Source organism: Onychomys torridus, chromosome 2 (genome assembly GCF_903995425.1).
Source record: "Onychomys torridus chromosome 2, mOncTor1.1, whole genome shotgun sequence".
Lineage (NCBI taxonomy): Eukaryota > Metazoa > Chordata > Mammalia > Rodentia > Cricetidae > Onychomys > Onychomys torridus.
In genome coordinates this window covers 36,303,578-36,318,269 of record NC_050444.1, presented here as the reverse complement: position 1 = coordinate 36,318,269, position 14,692 = coordinate 36,303,578, and the positions used below count along the sequence as shown (strand labels likewise).

The following is a 14,692-nucleotide window of genomic DNA, read 5'->3' as shown; positions in this document are numbered from 1 at the left end:
CAGACACCATATAACTGGGAATCCAGCAAACAGGAGAGGAATGTCCTTTTCTTTTATCACAAGATCCAGGACCCTTTATTCCCAGTCCTGAGCTGCCAGACTTCCACACCACACTTTGAGGTTTTTCGTTCCAGACTAACCATTCCGTTTTCCTGATTCTCATCGAACAGCACGACCATCTGTTACATGCCACAGGCAGATCAGGAATTGAGAGTCAGAGTCCTTGGTCTTCACCTGGCTCTGCTCTCGAAGGGCTAGCAGTCTTTGTGAAGCTTCATGTGGGCATAGAAAGCTTCTTGATCCAGGAAGCCTTTCCCACAAATGCTGCAGGAGCCATGGTCCTCCTCCTTGTGTGAGCGCCGGACATGGCTGTCGTGGGCAGCGTGGGATGCAAAAGGCTTACCACAGTGCCTGCACTTGAAGGGCTTCTCGCCTGAGTGCTGTCTGATGTGTGTGCGGAGAATGCTGGAAGCCGTGAACTTCTGCAGAGGGCGGAAACAGAAGGAAAAGCCAATTTTCGTGGGCTGGACCACACAGCAGCGGGGCTCATTTCATTGTAACGACACATTGGAGGTTTTTTGTTTTGTTTTTTTGTTTGTTTGTTTGTTTTAAATGAGAAACTGATTTTGCCTGGTGGTGGTGGTGGTGGTGGTGGTGGTGGTGCACACCTTTAACCCCAGCACTTTAGAGTCAGAGGTAGGTGGCTCGCTGTGAATTCAAGGTCAGTTTGGTCTACAGTGTGAGTTCCAGGACAGCCAGGGAGGCACAGAGATATCTTGTCTCAAAAAAGCAAAAAAGGAAAGGGAAAGAGAGAGAGAGAGAGAGAGAGAGAGAGAGAGAGAGAGAGAGAGTGAAGAGACTCTGATTTTCTATCTATATAGAACATTTGTGTGATGTCAAGAGCAGTGGCCTTAATAAAGAAGGGACTGGCTGGACTGGGCAAGTGAATGGCTCAGCAGGTAAAGGAGCCTGCCACCAAGTCTGATGACCTATGTTTGATCCCTGGGACCCAGACATAGAAGGAAAGAACTGACTCCCAAAGTTGTGCTCTGATCTCCCATCGTGGCACCTGTCTCCCCTCCACCATGCATACACAACACTAAATAAACTGAATGTCATTTTAAAAGGAAAGCTTTTTCTGTCCTGGCCAGTTTGAGTAGCACACATTAAAACAACGCATCTTCAAAGGTTCTTCACCAGGACTGCTAGGTAAAGATGCACATTGTTGGGCTGGGCTGTTTCTGGAGACTGCAAAGGGCACAATAGGGTCTCACTATGTAGGTCAGGCTGGCCTTGAACTCATGGGCAATCCTCTGCCTTGTGGTGGTTTGAAAAAAAAAAATGGCCTTCAAAGAGAGTGGCACTATTAAGTGTGGTGGGTATTGTGTTCCCTGAAATATTGTGTGTTCCCCAAAATAAACATATCTGGGGTCAGAGAACAGACAGCCACTAGAACAGAGCCAGAAATGGTGGCTAGAAAATGGGAAGAGTAAGCCATAACAGAAGTTGGGCGGTGGTGGTGCACACCTTTAATCCCAGCACTTGGGAGGCAGAGCTAGCCAGATCTCTGAGTTCAAGGCCACTTTAGAAACAGCTAAGCATGGTGACCCACGCCTTTAATCCCAGGGAGTGGGGGCAGAAAGAAAAGGATATATAAGGCGTGAGGACCAGGAACTAGAGAGGAAAAAGCATGTAGTTAGTTAAGCTTTGGAGCAACACAGTTCAGCTGAGATTCATGTGGAGGAGGACTCAGAAGCTTCCAGCCTGAGGAAACAGGATCACCTGAGGAACTAGCAAGGTGAGGTAGCCATGGCTTGTTCTGCGTCTCTGATCTTCCAGCAATCACCCCAATAACTGGCCTCAGGTTTGATTTTATTAATAAGACTCTTTAAGATTCATACTACAATTAAGAGGTGTGGCTTTGTGGGAGTAGGTATGGCCTTGTTGGAGGAAGTGTGTCACTGAGGAGGGGAACTTTGAGGTCTCATGTAGGATCAAGCCATGCCCAGTGAGCAGACCACTTCCTGTTGCCTGCAAGTCAAGATGGTGAACTCTCAGCTACTTCTCCAGCACCGTGATGAAAATGGACTAAACCTCTGAAAGTATAAGCCACCCCAATTCAATGTTTTTCTTTATAAGAGTTGCTGTGGTCATGGTGTCTCTCCACAGCACTAAACCCCTAGCTAAGACACCCCTCTTTTCCCTTTAGAGCATTATTGTAGGACCCGAAAATGCCAAAGGACAGAAAAAAGCCTAGAGTGCCAGTCTCCAATGGGACTGTGCTCTGTGAATGTACTGCCCACCTTAGACCTGTGGCTTCTGGGCACTTACAGCTTGGCTAGTGAAACAAGGGAGGACATGTCCTACTTATTTCCTCTTCTTTTTGTTGTTGTTTTCTTTTCTGCTGCGTAGTCTAGGCTGGCCTTGAACCCATAACCACCCCACCCAAACCAGAGATTGCTGACGGGCTCCACTGTGCCTGGGTGTTTTCACTTCTGTGCCCTCAAACACCCACATAGGGAGAAGATCAGCTACATGAGGGACAACACAGATGCACATTGCCAATTAAAATGGGAGACACTTTATAATATTCCTAAAACATGCTCAAACAATTGTCTATTCCAGAATCCAAACCCCTAATCCTGCTCTACCTCTATTGCTTGATGTTCTGTGATGCAAAAATCAGATGTCACCCCTGCAACATCCATCTAGAATGAGCATCAGCAGTATTAGTAGCCAGCACTTCAGTAGTTAAATTAGTCAGGCACAGTGATGTAAGGCGTTTTGTTGTTTTGGTTTTTTTTTTTTTTTTTGGTTTTTCGAGACAGGGTTTCTCTGTGTCATTTTGATGCCTGTCCTGGATCTCGCTCTGCAGACCAGGCTGGCCTCAAACTCACAGAGATCCACCTGCTCTGCCTCCCAAGTGCTGGGATTAAAGATGTGCCACTACCACCCAGCGATGTAGGTTTTAGATAGACTGACTAATAGAACCTAATAGCTACAATTTCCCCTCATTTACCAAAGAGGAAACTAAAAAAGAAGTTAATGGACTTTTTCAAGGCTACACAGTCAGGTAAGCATCAATGGCACGGGCTGAGCGTTGGCTAAGGCTACTCTTAAATTCTTTTACTTTATCTTTATTTTCATTTTTACTTTTGTTTTTGTTTTTGTTTGTTTTGGTTTTTCGAGACAGAGTTTCTCTGCGTAGCTTTGGTGCCTGTCCTGGAACTCGCTCTGTAGACCAGGCTGGCCTCGAACTCACAGAAATTTGCCTGCCTCTGCCTCCCGAGTGCCTCTGGGATTAAAGGTGTGCGCCACCGCCGCCCGGTTTACTTTATCTTTCTGAGACGTGGTCTCCCTCTGTAGTCCTAGATGGCCTAGAATTCACTTGAAATGTGCGCTGGCTGGTAATCAACTATTTACCCAAGATGACTTTAAGTCGGGTTTCAGGCTTCCAGTCGCAGACGGCTGACAACAGACAGGTCTCACCCACCTTTGTACAGTACACACACTGGTACGGCCTGTCTCCAGAGTGCACACGCATGTGCTTGTTCAGGCTGGAAGACTGCGAGAAACTCTTCCCACACGTTGAACACTAAGAAGGAAATAAAAATTAGAGTGGAGATCTCATCTTCCCCAACAGCTCTGTCTCAACATCATGTCTTTCTGGGGGCAAGAGAAGTTTTAAAAATCAGCCACTTACCTTTCTATGTAATCCTGGCTGTCCTGGAACTCTCCTTATGTAGACCAGACATGCCTCAAACTCACAGAGATCTGCCTATCTCTGACTCCCATGCCCATGTCCCACTACAATTTACTTATCATTATCATTAGCATGTGTGTGGGAAGGGGCACGTGACGTGGCATGGTGCGGAGATCAGAGAACTGCTTTAGAGCCGATTCTTTCCTTCAGCTGGTGGCTCCCAGAAGCAAACCCAGGTTGCCAGGCTTTCAGGTCAAGCATTATAACCCTGAGCCATACGGACAGCCCAAGAACTGTCGTCCTTATTCTGTACACACCTGTGGCTCACCAGGACCCTGGCTGATCATGCTAAGCTGCTCAAGCCAGCCTAGAAGATGCCTCAGGCCTTCCTCAGTGTAGCGATTACAGAGCTACCTTATCTCGCAGGACACAGTTGTCAAGTGTGTACCCAGCATCGTTTAATGTTAGCGGCTGTGGCTCAGTGGTGGAGCACCTGTTCAGCGTGTGCTCACACTGTGTTCAATCCCTAGCACCCAAACTGTAACCAAACCCGATATCCAAAGTTCTGTATGTCTGTTTCTCTTGAGATTTCTTCTTCTTCTGGTGAAATCAAGTATCAATATTGACTTTTAAAAAGAACAAAAAAAATTCATCAACTCTCTGGATGGGACAGGCATGGAAAACCATAGGAAATTCAAGGTGAGGCATTCCTTGAGTAGCTTAGATGGATGCCGTCTCCTGGGTTTAGGAGAGAATTCTTGGGTAGAGATTCTAAACCCCTGGTTAAGCAGTGCTTTTGTTATTGTGAAGGATGAAATGGCTTTAGTAAAACTCACGCAAAGAGAAGGGACCCAAGACCCTTCCTGTGGCTGGGGAGATGGTGTAACGGGTGCTTGAGCATGAGGACCTGAGTTCAAATCCCCAGAACTCATATAAAAAGCCAGGTGTGGCCAAGCACACCTGTAACCCCTAGGCTGTGGGAGGCTGAGACAGGAGGATTGCTGGCTGCCAGCCTAGCTCTGGGTTCACTGAAAGGCCCTTTCCCAGAAGACGACAGCAGGAAGTGATAATGACAACGAGACTCCAAACGGGTGCATGCAGACACACACCACGTGCACACCACACACACCGCACAAATTAACAACAGCTCAAACAAACAACCCAGAATTTAGGGGCTAGAGAGCTAGCCGTGGTGAGGAGCACTTGCTATTCTAGCCGAGGACCTACTGTTTGGTTCCCAGCACCTACACGGTGGCTCACACCTGGCTGTCAGTTCCAGCTCAAGTTCCGGGGGTTCTGATGCCCTTTTCTAGTTTCTGTAAGCAACTGAATGCTTACAGAATACACACATATGTGAACAAGATACACATATATACAGGTAAACCACTGATACAAAAATAAGTAAGTAAATTCTTAAACAAATTAAAACAAAACAAAAAAGAATTTAAAACTATGGTCCAGTTGCAGAACACGGTCCAATTCAGAAATATTAAAATGTGGAAAACTACAAACTTTAGCCTTAGTATAAAATGCCTTATAAAATACTGTTACAAGAGACTGGAAAGTTGACTTGGTTAAGAGCATGAACACCCTTGCAGAAGACCCAAGTTCAGTTTCCAGTGCCAACGTTAGGGCTCACAAACCATCTTTAACTCCAATTCCAGAGGCCTGGATGGCCTCTTCTTACCTCTCAGGAACTATATTCACAAGTGCAAACCCACACATATACACATAATTTAAAAAATACTGTAGCAAGAACATGTAGCCCCATCCTTTCTTTAAGGATGAAGTTGATGTTGTCCTTTTGACCAAGCCTGGTGGAGCCATAGGTGTCTGGGATAGCAGAGAAGGACTCCCAGGCATCATTACTGCTTCTCATCCTTACAAAGGCCGTGGTCTGTGATCATGGCTCTTTCCTTTCTTTGGCCCATTCCAATGCTTCCTCTGTAGCAGTGACTAACTACCTAATGCCCGACTGGGTGTGGAAAAAATGCACAGCTGCTGAATTCCCTTCTCAGCCTCCAGTACAAACCACAGCCCTTCCTTCTGTTCTGGACTTAGCCCCAAGCCTCCTTTGTTGTGGGATAATCTTTTTGTACACTGTAAAGTGTCTCTCTACCTAGATTGCTTTTGATTGGTTTAATACAGAGGAGAATGGCCAATAGCTGGCAGTGGACCATGGGCGGGACTTCCAGGGAGGGAGGAACTTGGGATGAATCTGTATGGGAAAGAGGTAAAACCCTTGTGGCAGAATGTAAATTAACAAAAACAGGCTAATGAAGTTATAAGAGCTAATTGGGAACAAACCTAAGCCAAAGACCACATTTTCATAATTAATAAGTCTCCATGCCGTTATTTGGGGACTGGTAAGGCTAAGAAAGGTTGACTACTCTCCTCTTCTTGGGCACCTTTCCTAATCCAGCAGCCCATGCCTACCTCTGTTTCTCCTGACTTGGGCACAAATATGGACCCAGGCTCAAGCTCAAACATCTGCCTCCCCACAGTACCATGGTGAGGCAGACATGGACTCCTCCTGTCAGTCCTGAGAGCTCCTCTCCATGTGTTCAGGATAAGATGAACATCAAACCAACTGCTCACCAGATAGGGCCGGTGCCTCTCGTGGACATGAAGAATGTGGATCCGGAGTCGGTCACGCTTCTCGAAGGATCTTTGGCAGAGAGAACATGGGAACTTCCTATCCCCCTTGTCCACACAGGGCGTGTACTTGAGGTGCTTATCTCTGTAGTATTTGTAGGTGAACACCTTGCCACAGCGTTCACATCTGTAACCTTCGGCAGACTCTGTCAAACACAGGGGTGTAAGTGCTGGAGGGTGTGTTAACTAACCACCTCCCTCCTCTTCAGTTCCTCAAACAGGATTTGAAAGGCCATAAACAGCTGGGCATGGCAGTGCACGCCTTTAAATTCTAGCACTTGGGAGCAGAGGCGGGTCTCATTAATTCACACTTCCTGAGTCTTATCCACAGGAGAGAGAGGTCACGGAGGAGTGATAGACAGACAAGCCCAGAAGGGGAAATCTGGTTTTGTCAATGAAAGGAAGAGGACAGAAGTTAGAGGCAAAGTGTCAGATCCAGGTGTCTGTGCCAGGAATGATGTCATCACCAGAGTCAGGAAGATCAAAGGTTTCAGGTCAGACAAGCTACAGTAAAACTGTAGCTCCAAAGACAACTCAAACCCCAAACAAACAAACAAAGGAGAGGTGTGAGTGTGTTGGGGAGAGGGGAGAGCATCTCCAAAAGTACCCCTTAAGGCGCCCTGGATTCTAGCACCAGAGACCTTACTGTCTGCCTTCTAGGGAGCCAAGAGTGAGCATAAGCAAGACTCTGCAGGCAAAGCATGCCTTTAATCCTAGCACTGTGGGGGAAGAGGTAGAGGCAGGTGATCGCTGGTCTACAAAGCAAGTTCCAGGACAGCCAGGACAACACACAGAAACCCTATCTCAAAAAAAAATAAATAAATAAAAATAAAAATAAAAATAGCCTCAGGAATCCCTGAATCTGACCAGATTCACTAGTGTGCCTCCTCCCCCACCGGCCCTCTGCTAGAAGAAACAATAAAAGCTGGGGGGGGGGGAGGGGAGGGAGTTTCAGCCATAAGGAAAGCTGAGCAGCAAAGAGCAGACCAGCTGCCTGGAAGAGGTTTACACCAACCCAGGCACCTGCAAAGGACACTCTCCAACCTGCTGAGCTGCCAGCAGACTGTGCAATGTGTTCCAGGTTCCCAGTGCACATTTGCATGCTGGGCTGGGCTTGGTGACACAGCTGTCTTTGAGTCATTTCTGTTCCGTCTGCAGGCCATTCAAATAGCCCACTTCCAAGAACTCAGAGTGTGTCTTTCCAAACTTATGTGGGAAGGCGCCCACCAACCCCACCAAAATGCCTAAAAAAGGAATTTGATTTTCTTATTTTTCTTTTATGTGCATTGGTGTTTTGCCTGCATGGATGTCTGTGTGAGGGTGTCTGATCCCCTGGAGGTAGAGTTAGAGGCAGTTGTAAACTGTCACGTGGGTGCTGGGAATTGAACCCGGGGTCCTCTGGAAGAACAGCCAGTGCTCTGAACTCTTTAGCTGAGCCACCTCTCCAGCCCCAGGGATTTAATTTTTGTTTGAGATGGGATCTCTCTGTGTAGTCCACAGTAGACTTGAAATTGAAATCATTCTGCTTTTTTTACCTCCCAGTCTGACTATTACAGATGTGCACCACCATGCCCAACTCTTTCTTGTACTATCAATCTGTAAAAACTCTGATCTTGCCGAGCAGTGGTGGCGGCCCACGCCTTTAATCCCAGCACTCGGGAGGCAGAGGCAGGTGGATCTCTGTGAGTTTGAGGCCAGCCTGGTCTACAGAGCTAGTCCATCCAGGACAGGCTCCAAAGCTACAGAGAAACCCTGTCTCGAAAAACAAAAACAAACAAACAAACAAACAAAAAACCCCACTGATCTTGGGCTGGGGTGTGGATCAGTATTAGAGCACCCTTCAAACCCCATCACAGCAGGATAACCAAAAAGTCATATTAACAGAAACCTCAGGAAGTCACTTGTAAGACTTCTCAATAAATTAATCGTTAAAAGCTACCTTTCAAAGTGTCCAAATGTGTGTCATGGGCTGGGTGTGGTGGCACATACATTTAATCTCAGCATTCAGGAGAGAGAAGCAGGCAGACCTCTTGGTTTTGTTCTTTTGAGACAGGATCCCCTCTGCAGGCCAGGCTGGCCTCACACTTGTAATAAATCCTGTCTAGCTAGGATTACAGGCATGAATCGCCACAGTGACTTTGGGTTTTTGGTTTTTGTTTTGTTTTGTTTTTTTCCATAAATTTCCCACAGAGAAACCATTCATTATGCACATATTTTTCTAAATTTCATTTTTTTTTACTTCCATGTCAAAAACAGTTGAAGTATTTTCTGGAAGTGACAGAGACAGACTTTCTTGGTTTGGCTCTGAGGATGAGAGAATTTGGATCTCCACAGACCACAGAGAATCGCTCCATCTTCTGCAGCCCTGTTCCTGCTCTGTGCACCTGCTGGAGAAGTTGAAGGAGGCCTCACCCTCTCCCGACATCCTCAGGCTTCTTCATTCAGACCATGGGAGGGCCTGTTCATCGCTTCCTGCTAGTCACCGGGAGAGGTCTCCTGTTGTCCCTGGTCCAGAGTTTGAGTCACGTTCTCTCTCCCTCTGCCCTGTGGACCCCTTATTGCACTCTTTCCTAAGCAGCTTTTCCTAATTCAGTTACACTGTCCTTTTCCTTCAGTCTGTACACACTGAGAGCAGAATCCTGGGGAATTTAGGAATTTATGGGCCTTCCCTGCACTGGAGGGCATAGGTCTAGCAGGAACATAGGCATGTTGATCATCACCGTAGTGTGACAGACATAATTTACGTGTTTTATCTGTTCTTTGGGCCATTTATTAAAACTATAGTGATGTTGTCTTATTATCCATACAGTTTCCAGGGGAAGCTGAGCAAGACACATAGAGTCTCAGGCCCCACCTCTGACTAGAACTAGCTAGAATCTCTACAAGATCTTCAAGGACCCTCCCCCCGCCCAAAAAAAAAGGCTTAACAGTCAGGAGCACTCTTGTATTTCCAACACTTGGGAAGTTGAGGCAGAAGGTTCTGAGTTCAAAGCCAATCTGGGCTACATAGTGAGACTGTTTCAAGAAGAAAACAAAACCAAAACCAAAATGAGTGTGTGTGTGTGTGTGTGTGTGTGTGTGTCTGTGTGCGTGTGCGCGCGCGCAAAGCTGAAGCCTAGACCATTACTTTTCAAATTTACCACAATTAAAATGCATCTTAGGTGCTGGAAGTGGTGAGGTTTTTATTTTTGTTGCTCTGTTTTGTTTGAGACATATTCTCACAATGTGATTCTGACTCGACTGTCACTCATACTATTTAGATGAGGCTGGCCTCAGCCTCAAGAGTTCTGCCTGCCTCTGTTTCCCAAGAGCAGGGATTAAAGGCTTGTGCAGCCACACCCGGGTTAGAGGCTAGAAGTATAGGTAACTCTTCATCGTAGGGTATTTCTATAGGATGCAAGAGGCCTCAGCCTGAGAAAAACACAGTTTTAGCTGGACCCCAGCTTCACATAATGTATCTGTATCAAATAAAAGCTTAACAATGCTTAGTATTTCTTAAGTGATTTTCATCAATATTTTTCTATTCTAATTTCCTTTTTTTCCCTTTAATGCTGGTCTCAATCACTAAATTGATTTTCTACCCTACTAACTTACTGCAGCCCACCATTTGAGAAAGCTGGCCTGAGCAGGGATGAATCAAACTGACTTACTCACAGTACACTGGCACATATTCATGTATTTTACTTTTATCCAGAAGAAAGGGTGGAGGTTGGGGAGATAGATAACTGTAGAGAGATGGCGATGTCCCACCTCTACTGAGTGGGGTCTCATTCTTACAAATCCCCTTTATTTGGTCTCCTCGATTTTGGCTAGGAATCTTTAGGGAAAGAACCCAGTTCTTACTCTAGTAGATTCTCACTGGACAGGGCAGAGGAAGACACTCACCCTCAGAGGGCTCAGACAGCTGCTTCCCCTGCTCGGTGACCTGGAGGCTCATGGGAATTTCCAGGAACTTCTCATAGCAGTGTCCATACCACACCAGCAGCTCCTGGTTCTGGTGGACCTCTTTGCAGCTCTCATAAAATATCTGCCCTTGGTGTTGCACTGCAACCAGGTTCTGCTCCTTGGGGAAGCGGGCACAGTTGACATAGGACATCCAGTTCCCAGAGCCCTTTCCGTCGATAAAGTGGCTCAGGTTGCCATCTTCAAAGATCTAAATGAAATAAGACATGGCATTTGTTCTTTGTGTTCATTTTGTTTTGAGACAGCGTCTCGCTATGCACCTGAGGCTGGCCTCAAACCTGTGCCTCTGCCACAGCTTCCTGAGTTCAGGGACTATAGAAGCACACCGCCATTCCCAGCTAGGCATGAACGTTTGATTTCTACTGGTTTTCTTTTTGCCTGATCTATACAATACATTTAAACTTTATAACCAAAGTTCCTATTACAGAACACATTTCTATAAATCAGATTTCCATATCAGAAGTTGCATATAAATCTCCTTAAGCTTAAGTAAGCATTTCTTCTTTTGGACAAGGTCTCATGTAGCCCAGGTGGGACTTGAATTTAAAATATAGTCAAGGATGGCCTTGAACTGCTAATCCACCAGCTACCAACTCTGGAGTGCCTCTGTGTGCCTCAGTGCTGGGGACTGAACCAAGCATTTTAGGTATGCCAGGCAAGCATTCTCTCTAGTCTCTCCATAGATTATATAATAACATACCTTAAATATATATGTATGGTGGCGCACACATTTAATTCCAGCACTTGGGAGGCAGAGGCAGGAGGATCTCTGTGAGTTTGAGACCAGCCTGGTCTACAGAGTGAGTTCTAGGACTGCTGGGGCTGTTATACAGAGGAAAAACCCTGTCTCAAACAACAACAACAACAACCAAAAAAAAAAAAAACAACGCAAAAAAGATTCATGCCTTTATCATCCCTCCGCCCCCCCCCCTTTTTGCCTTTATCCCATATGGTTAGCATATGCTAATTTTGTAAGCAAGGGTAAAGGATGTAAATAGGTTTTATTTAACCCCAGCTCTTAAAAGTGTGCTGATGAATTATCTTCCATCCAGTGTGCAGTGTGCAGGCATCGGGATGGAGCTGCTGTTTTCCTCTCCCAGGCAGCAGCCTCAGCACCTCTCCTGTTTCATTGGAAGCCACCATTTGCTTCAGGTCTTCCACATCACCTGAACTTCAAATTATCTTCCTGAACTATATTCCTGGGAAACTCAGGGCCAAGGTATTGAGGAGGTTAGTTATCCCGATGAATGGTTTCTATAAACAGAATGCTGCTGATTTCTCACCAGCCTTCCTTAGACCGTCACTAACATGGTTAATCCTCGGCTAATTTTATATGAAAGGCTACAATTTATTTTTCTTTTCCATAGCATACTCTTAGCACTGTAACATATTTAAAGCACCAGATTTAATATAAATATAACAGCATAGTAATTCTTTAAATGTGGCTGTTCTGTATAGATTAAAATCACCCACTGCAAAACAGATTCCACGCAGAGTGGTGTCCTGCTGGAGTGAACATCCATTGTCTTTCTCAGCAGGGAGCAAAGGCCTTCAAGGGGTACTTCCTGACCTCAGGTCACCCTCCCCAATTTCAGCAGACCCACCAGAAACGCACTTACCTCCCACATCCTGGAGTTGTCCCTGTGTGTCTTGACTTCGCTGGCGTTGACCACTTTACCTTGAAAGGGTCCAAATCTCACGCCTTTGGCAATGAAGTTACTACAGAACACGCCAAAGTGTGGGACATCCCCAAATGCTGTCTGCATGAGGCAGAGACCTAGGAGGGCAAGGCGGGAGGAAAGGAGCATGAGCCAGCGCTTCAGCATTAGTTCTGAGAAATAAACGCAGGCAAGGAGTGCAGCCTACCTTTCGGAAGCTGAAGGGAGTCTTTGTCCAGAGTTTTAGGAAGACGATTAGACCCTAGAAAAAGACAGCCTTAAATTATTCTAAGGAGAAATCAATATATGGTGAGTTGCCTTTCTGAGTGGGTTCCTGATTTCGGATTTGATTTGATGTGTACCTAACCTTCAATGTTTTTCTTGCTCTGTTGATACAAGCTTTTTGTACACCATTGTTCAGTTGTCACTCAGAACACCCTTTGGGCAAGGTTTAGTGGGGAACTGACTCCCTTTTGCAAACTTGAGAATCAGAGACAATGCTTTTCTGAAGTCAAAGGCTGCCGGGTTGAGGTTGGAGATTTAGCTCAGTGGTAGAGCGCTTGCTCAAACTCAAGGGCCATGGTTCGGTCCTCAGCTCCGAAGGGAAGCTACCGGGTGTGAATTTCTGGAAGCTATCATGCAGATACTTTGTACATCCACCAAAGCCACTGAGTGAAACCGTTTTGCTCCTAGTCTTCAGAGCTCACTGAAACCAACCTCAGGAATTGCGCAGTTAAGCGAGGAGGACCCGAGAAGCTAGCCTGGAGCTTTGAGGTACTCTCTTCAACACTGTGTAGCCCAAATCTGTTCCACCCCACCCAGACCCGGATGTAGATTTCCTTACCAGAGCTGTCTGTGGGAACCAGGATGCCTGAAATTGCATGGTGTAGGCCGGTTGGGTGCCCCGGACTTGCAATGACCCCATACAGAACGAAGCGTAGTTCCTCCTCGGAGAAGTTGAAGCTAGGAAGAGGTAGCTTCCCCTCCTGGCTCAGGGTTTGAGGGACCGATATTGACTGGGAGGTCTTCAGACCATCAGGTAATAGGGAAGCAATCACCGGGGGTGGCAGAAGAAGATTTTCAGCTCCCCACCACTGGCCTCCGTTGCTTTGGCCGCTGATGGGGACCAAATTTTGGCTGCTAGAAGTGCTGCGCGGGTACTCAGGGCTGTCTAGAAATCGCGGTACCTCGGGAGTAAAGTGAGGAATTGGGTACCATGGTGACAGCTTGTTGTAGCAGGGCAGATTACACAGTGGCTCGCTCGGCACAGCCAGACCCTGGTTCAGCAAGGGAGGAACCACCCGAAACGCATTGAGCGGGGCCATCGCCTGGGACGCAGGAATTGCCTCCACCAGCTTCCCGAAAGGATGAAAATCCTCCTCGGTGGTGGCGGCGGCGAGGTTCCTGTAGTGGCTGTAGCCCGGGAAAGACGTGTAGTAGGCAGCCAGGTGCTGGGGGCTACTTTGGGGCAGATTGTTCGCCTTGTCCTGGGAATGACTGTCACCCGGAGGCCGACGTAGGGCCATGGCAGGCTGAGCTCCACGGATCTACGGGAAAACGAGGCTGCTGAGAGCAGGATCCTAGGTGGTCTTACCTAGTTTCTTTTTCCCAACCCCAGCCATCCCCAGGTCAAAGTGAATGGACAAACTTCCCCATTCGATCCCACCAACCCTAACTCGGAAAAACAATGCAAAAGGCACCAAACCAAACGCCTCAAACCTCTAACGAAATTCTGCCAAAACCTCGCCCAACTGGAAGGTGCTGGCTCGGGTCGCCTTCTCCTTTTGCTCCCGAAACCGCCTTGGCTAAGGACTGCTGGTTTCCAATGCCTGCTGTCCACCTGATTCCCCCAACCCGGCTCCTACAAAATGCGTTTCAAACGCTCCTCCGTTCTACCCCTCTGTTTAACAAACGGCTCCTCCAGGGTCTCTAGACCCTTCTTTACCCAGACAACTAGGGCAACGCCGTGCACCCGTTTCGGAGCAGGCGGTGACTCCCGAGCTCGAGTCCCCTGCAGAGACAGAGGGGGTGTGGGCTCTGGGTGGGACAGTGCAGACGCGGCTCCGAGCAGATTCGGAGCTCCAGGCGTTTGGCTAGACCCCAGCAGCTCCGGGCGGCAGGGAGAGGAGCGGCACGCGTTGCCCCTCTAGAGATCCACGTCCAGTGCCCCCTCAAGCCACATCTCAAGCCAGGTCGCCCCTGGGAACCCAACAACGACAAGTCCCAGGTCAGGTAGCAGATAGATGCTTCGGCGGCTGCTGACCCTCCCTCCGCCGCCGCTGCAGCCCTAGCCCTGAAATGCGTCTGTATTAGTGGTCAGGGAACGAATTCGCCAAGGCTGGGGCGCGGGTCTCAAAGACAAGATCAATGAGTCCAATAAGAAACCAACCAGGGTCGTGACTCAGAAGTTAAAGAACATGGGGTCAGGAGGAGAGGTCAGTCGCCACCAAGGTCTCTGTCTATCTCCCCCGAGTCTGGGAAGACGCCGGGCTCCAACTCCGATGCAACTCGGCAAGTGGAGAGCAAAAACTTCAATTATAAAGTTAAAAAACTAAACAACAATAACAACAACACCAAAACAACGCAAACAAACAAAAAACCCAACTGCAAAACGAACTTCGATAGCGACTGCAGCTCACCTTTCCCGGCCCTGCTGGAAGCCTGTAGCACTTAGGGGTCCCTCCACGCAGGCGCCACCCCCCTACCTCCCGGC

General features: G+C 47.5%; 1 protein-coding gene across 1 annotated transcript; it reads right to left on the bottom strand.

The window, feature by feature from the left end:
* Positions 1-254: 254 nt before the first annotated feature.
* On the bottom strand, positions 255-13,505 carry Prdm14 (PR/SET domain 14). Its single transcript, XM_036177511.1, has 7 exons — positions 12,824-13,505; positions 12,188-12,241; positions 11,941-12,098; positions 10,244-10,511; positions 6,302-6,504; positions 3,494-3,595; positions 255-482 (listed from the first exon to the last, which is right to left on the bottom strand). Exons 1-7 carry the CDS (start codon positions 13,503-13,505, stop codon positions 255-257), a joined length of 1,695 nt encoding a protein of 564 aa, XP_036033404.1.
* Positions 13,506-14,692: the final 1,187 nt, after the last annotated feature.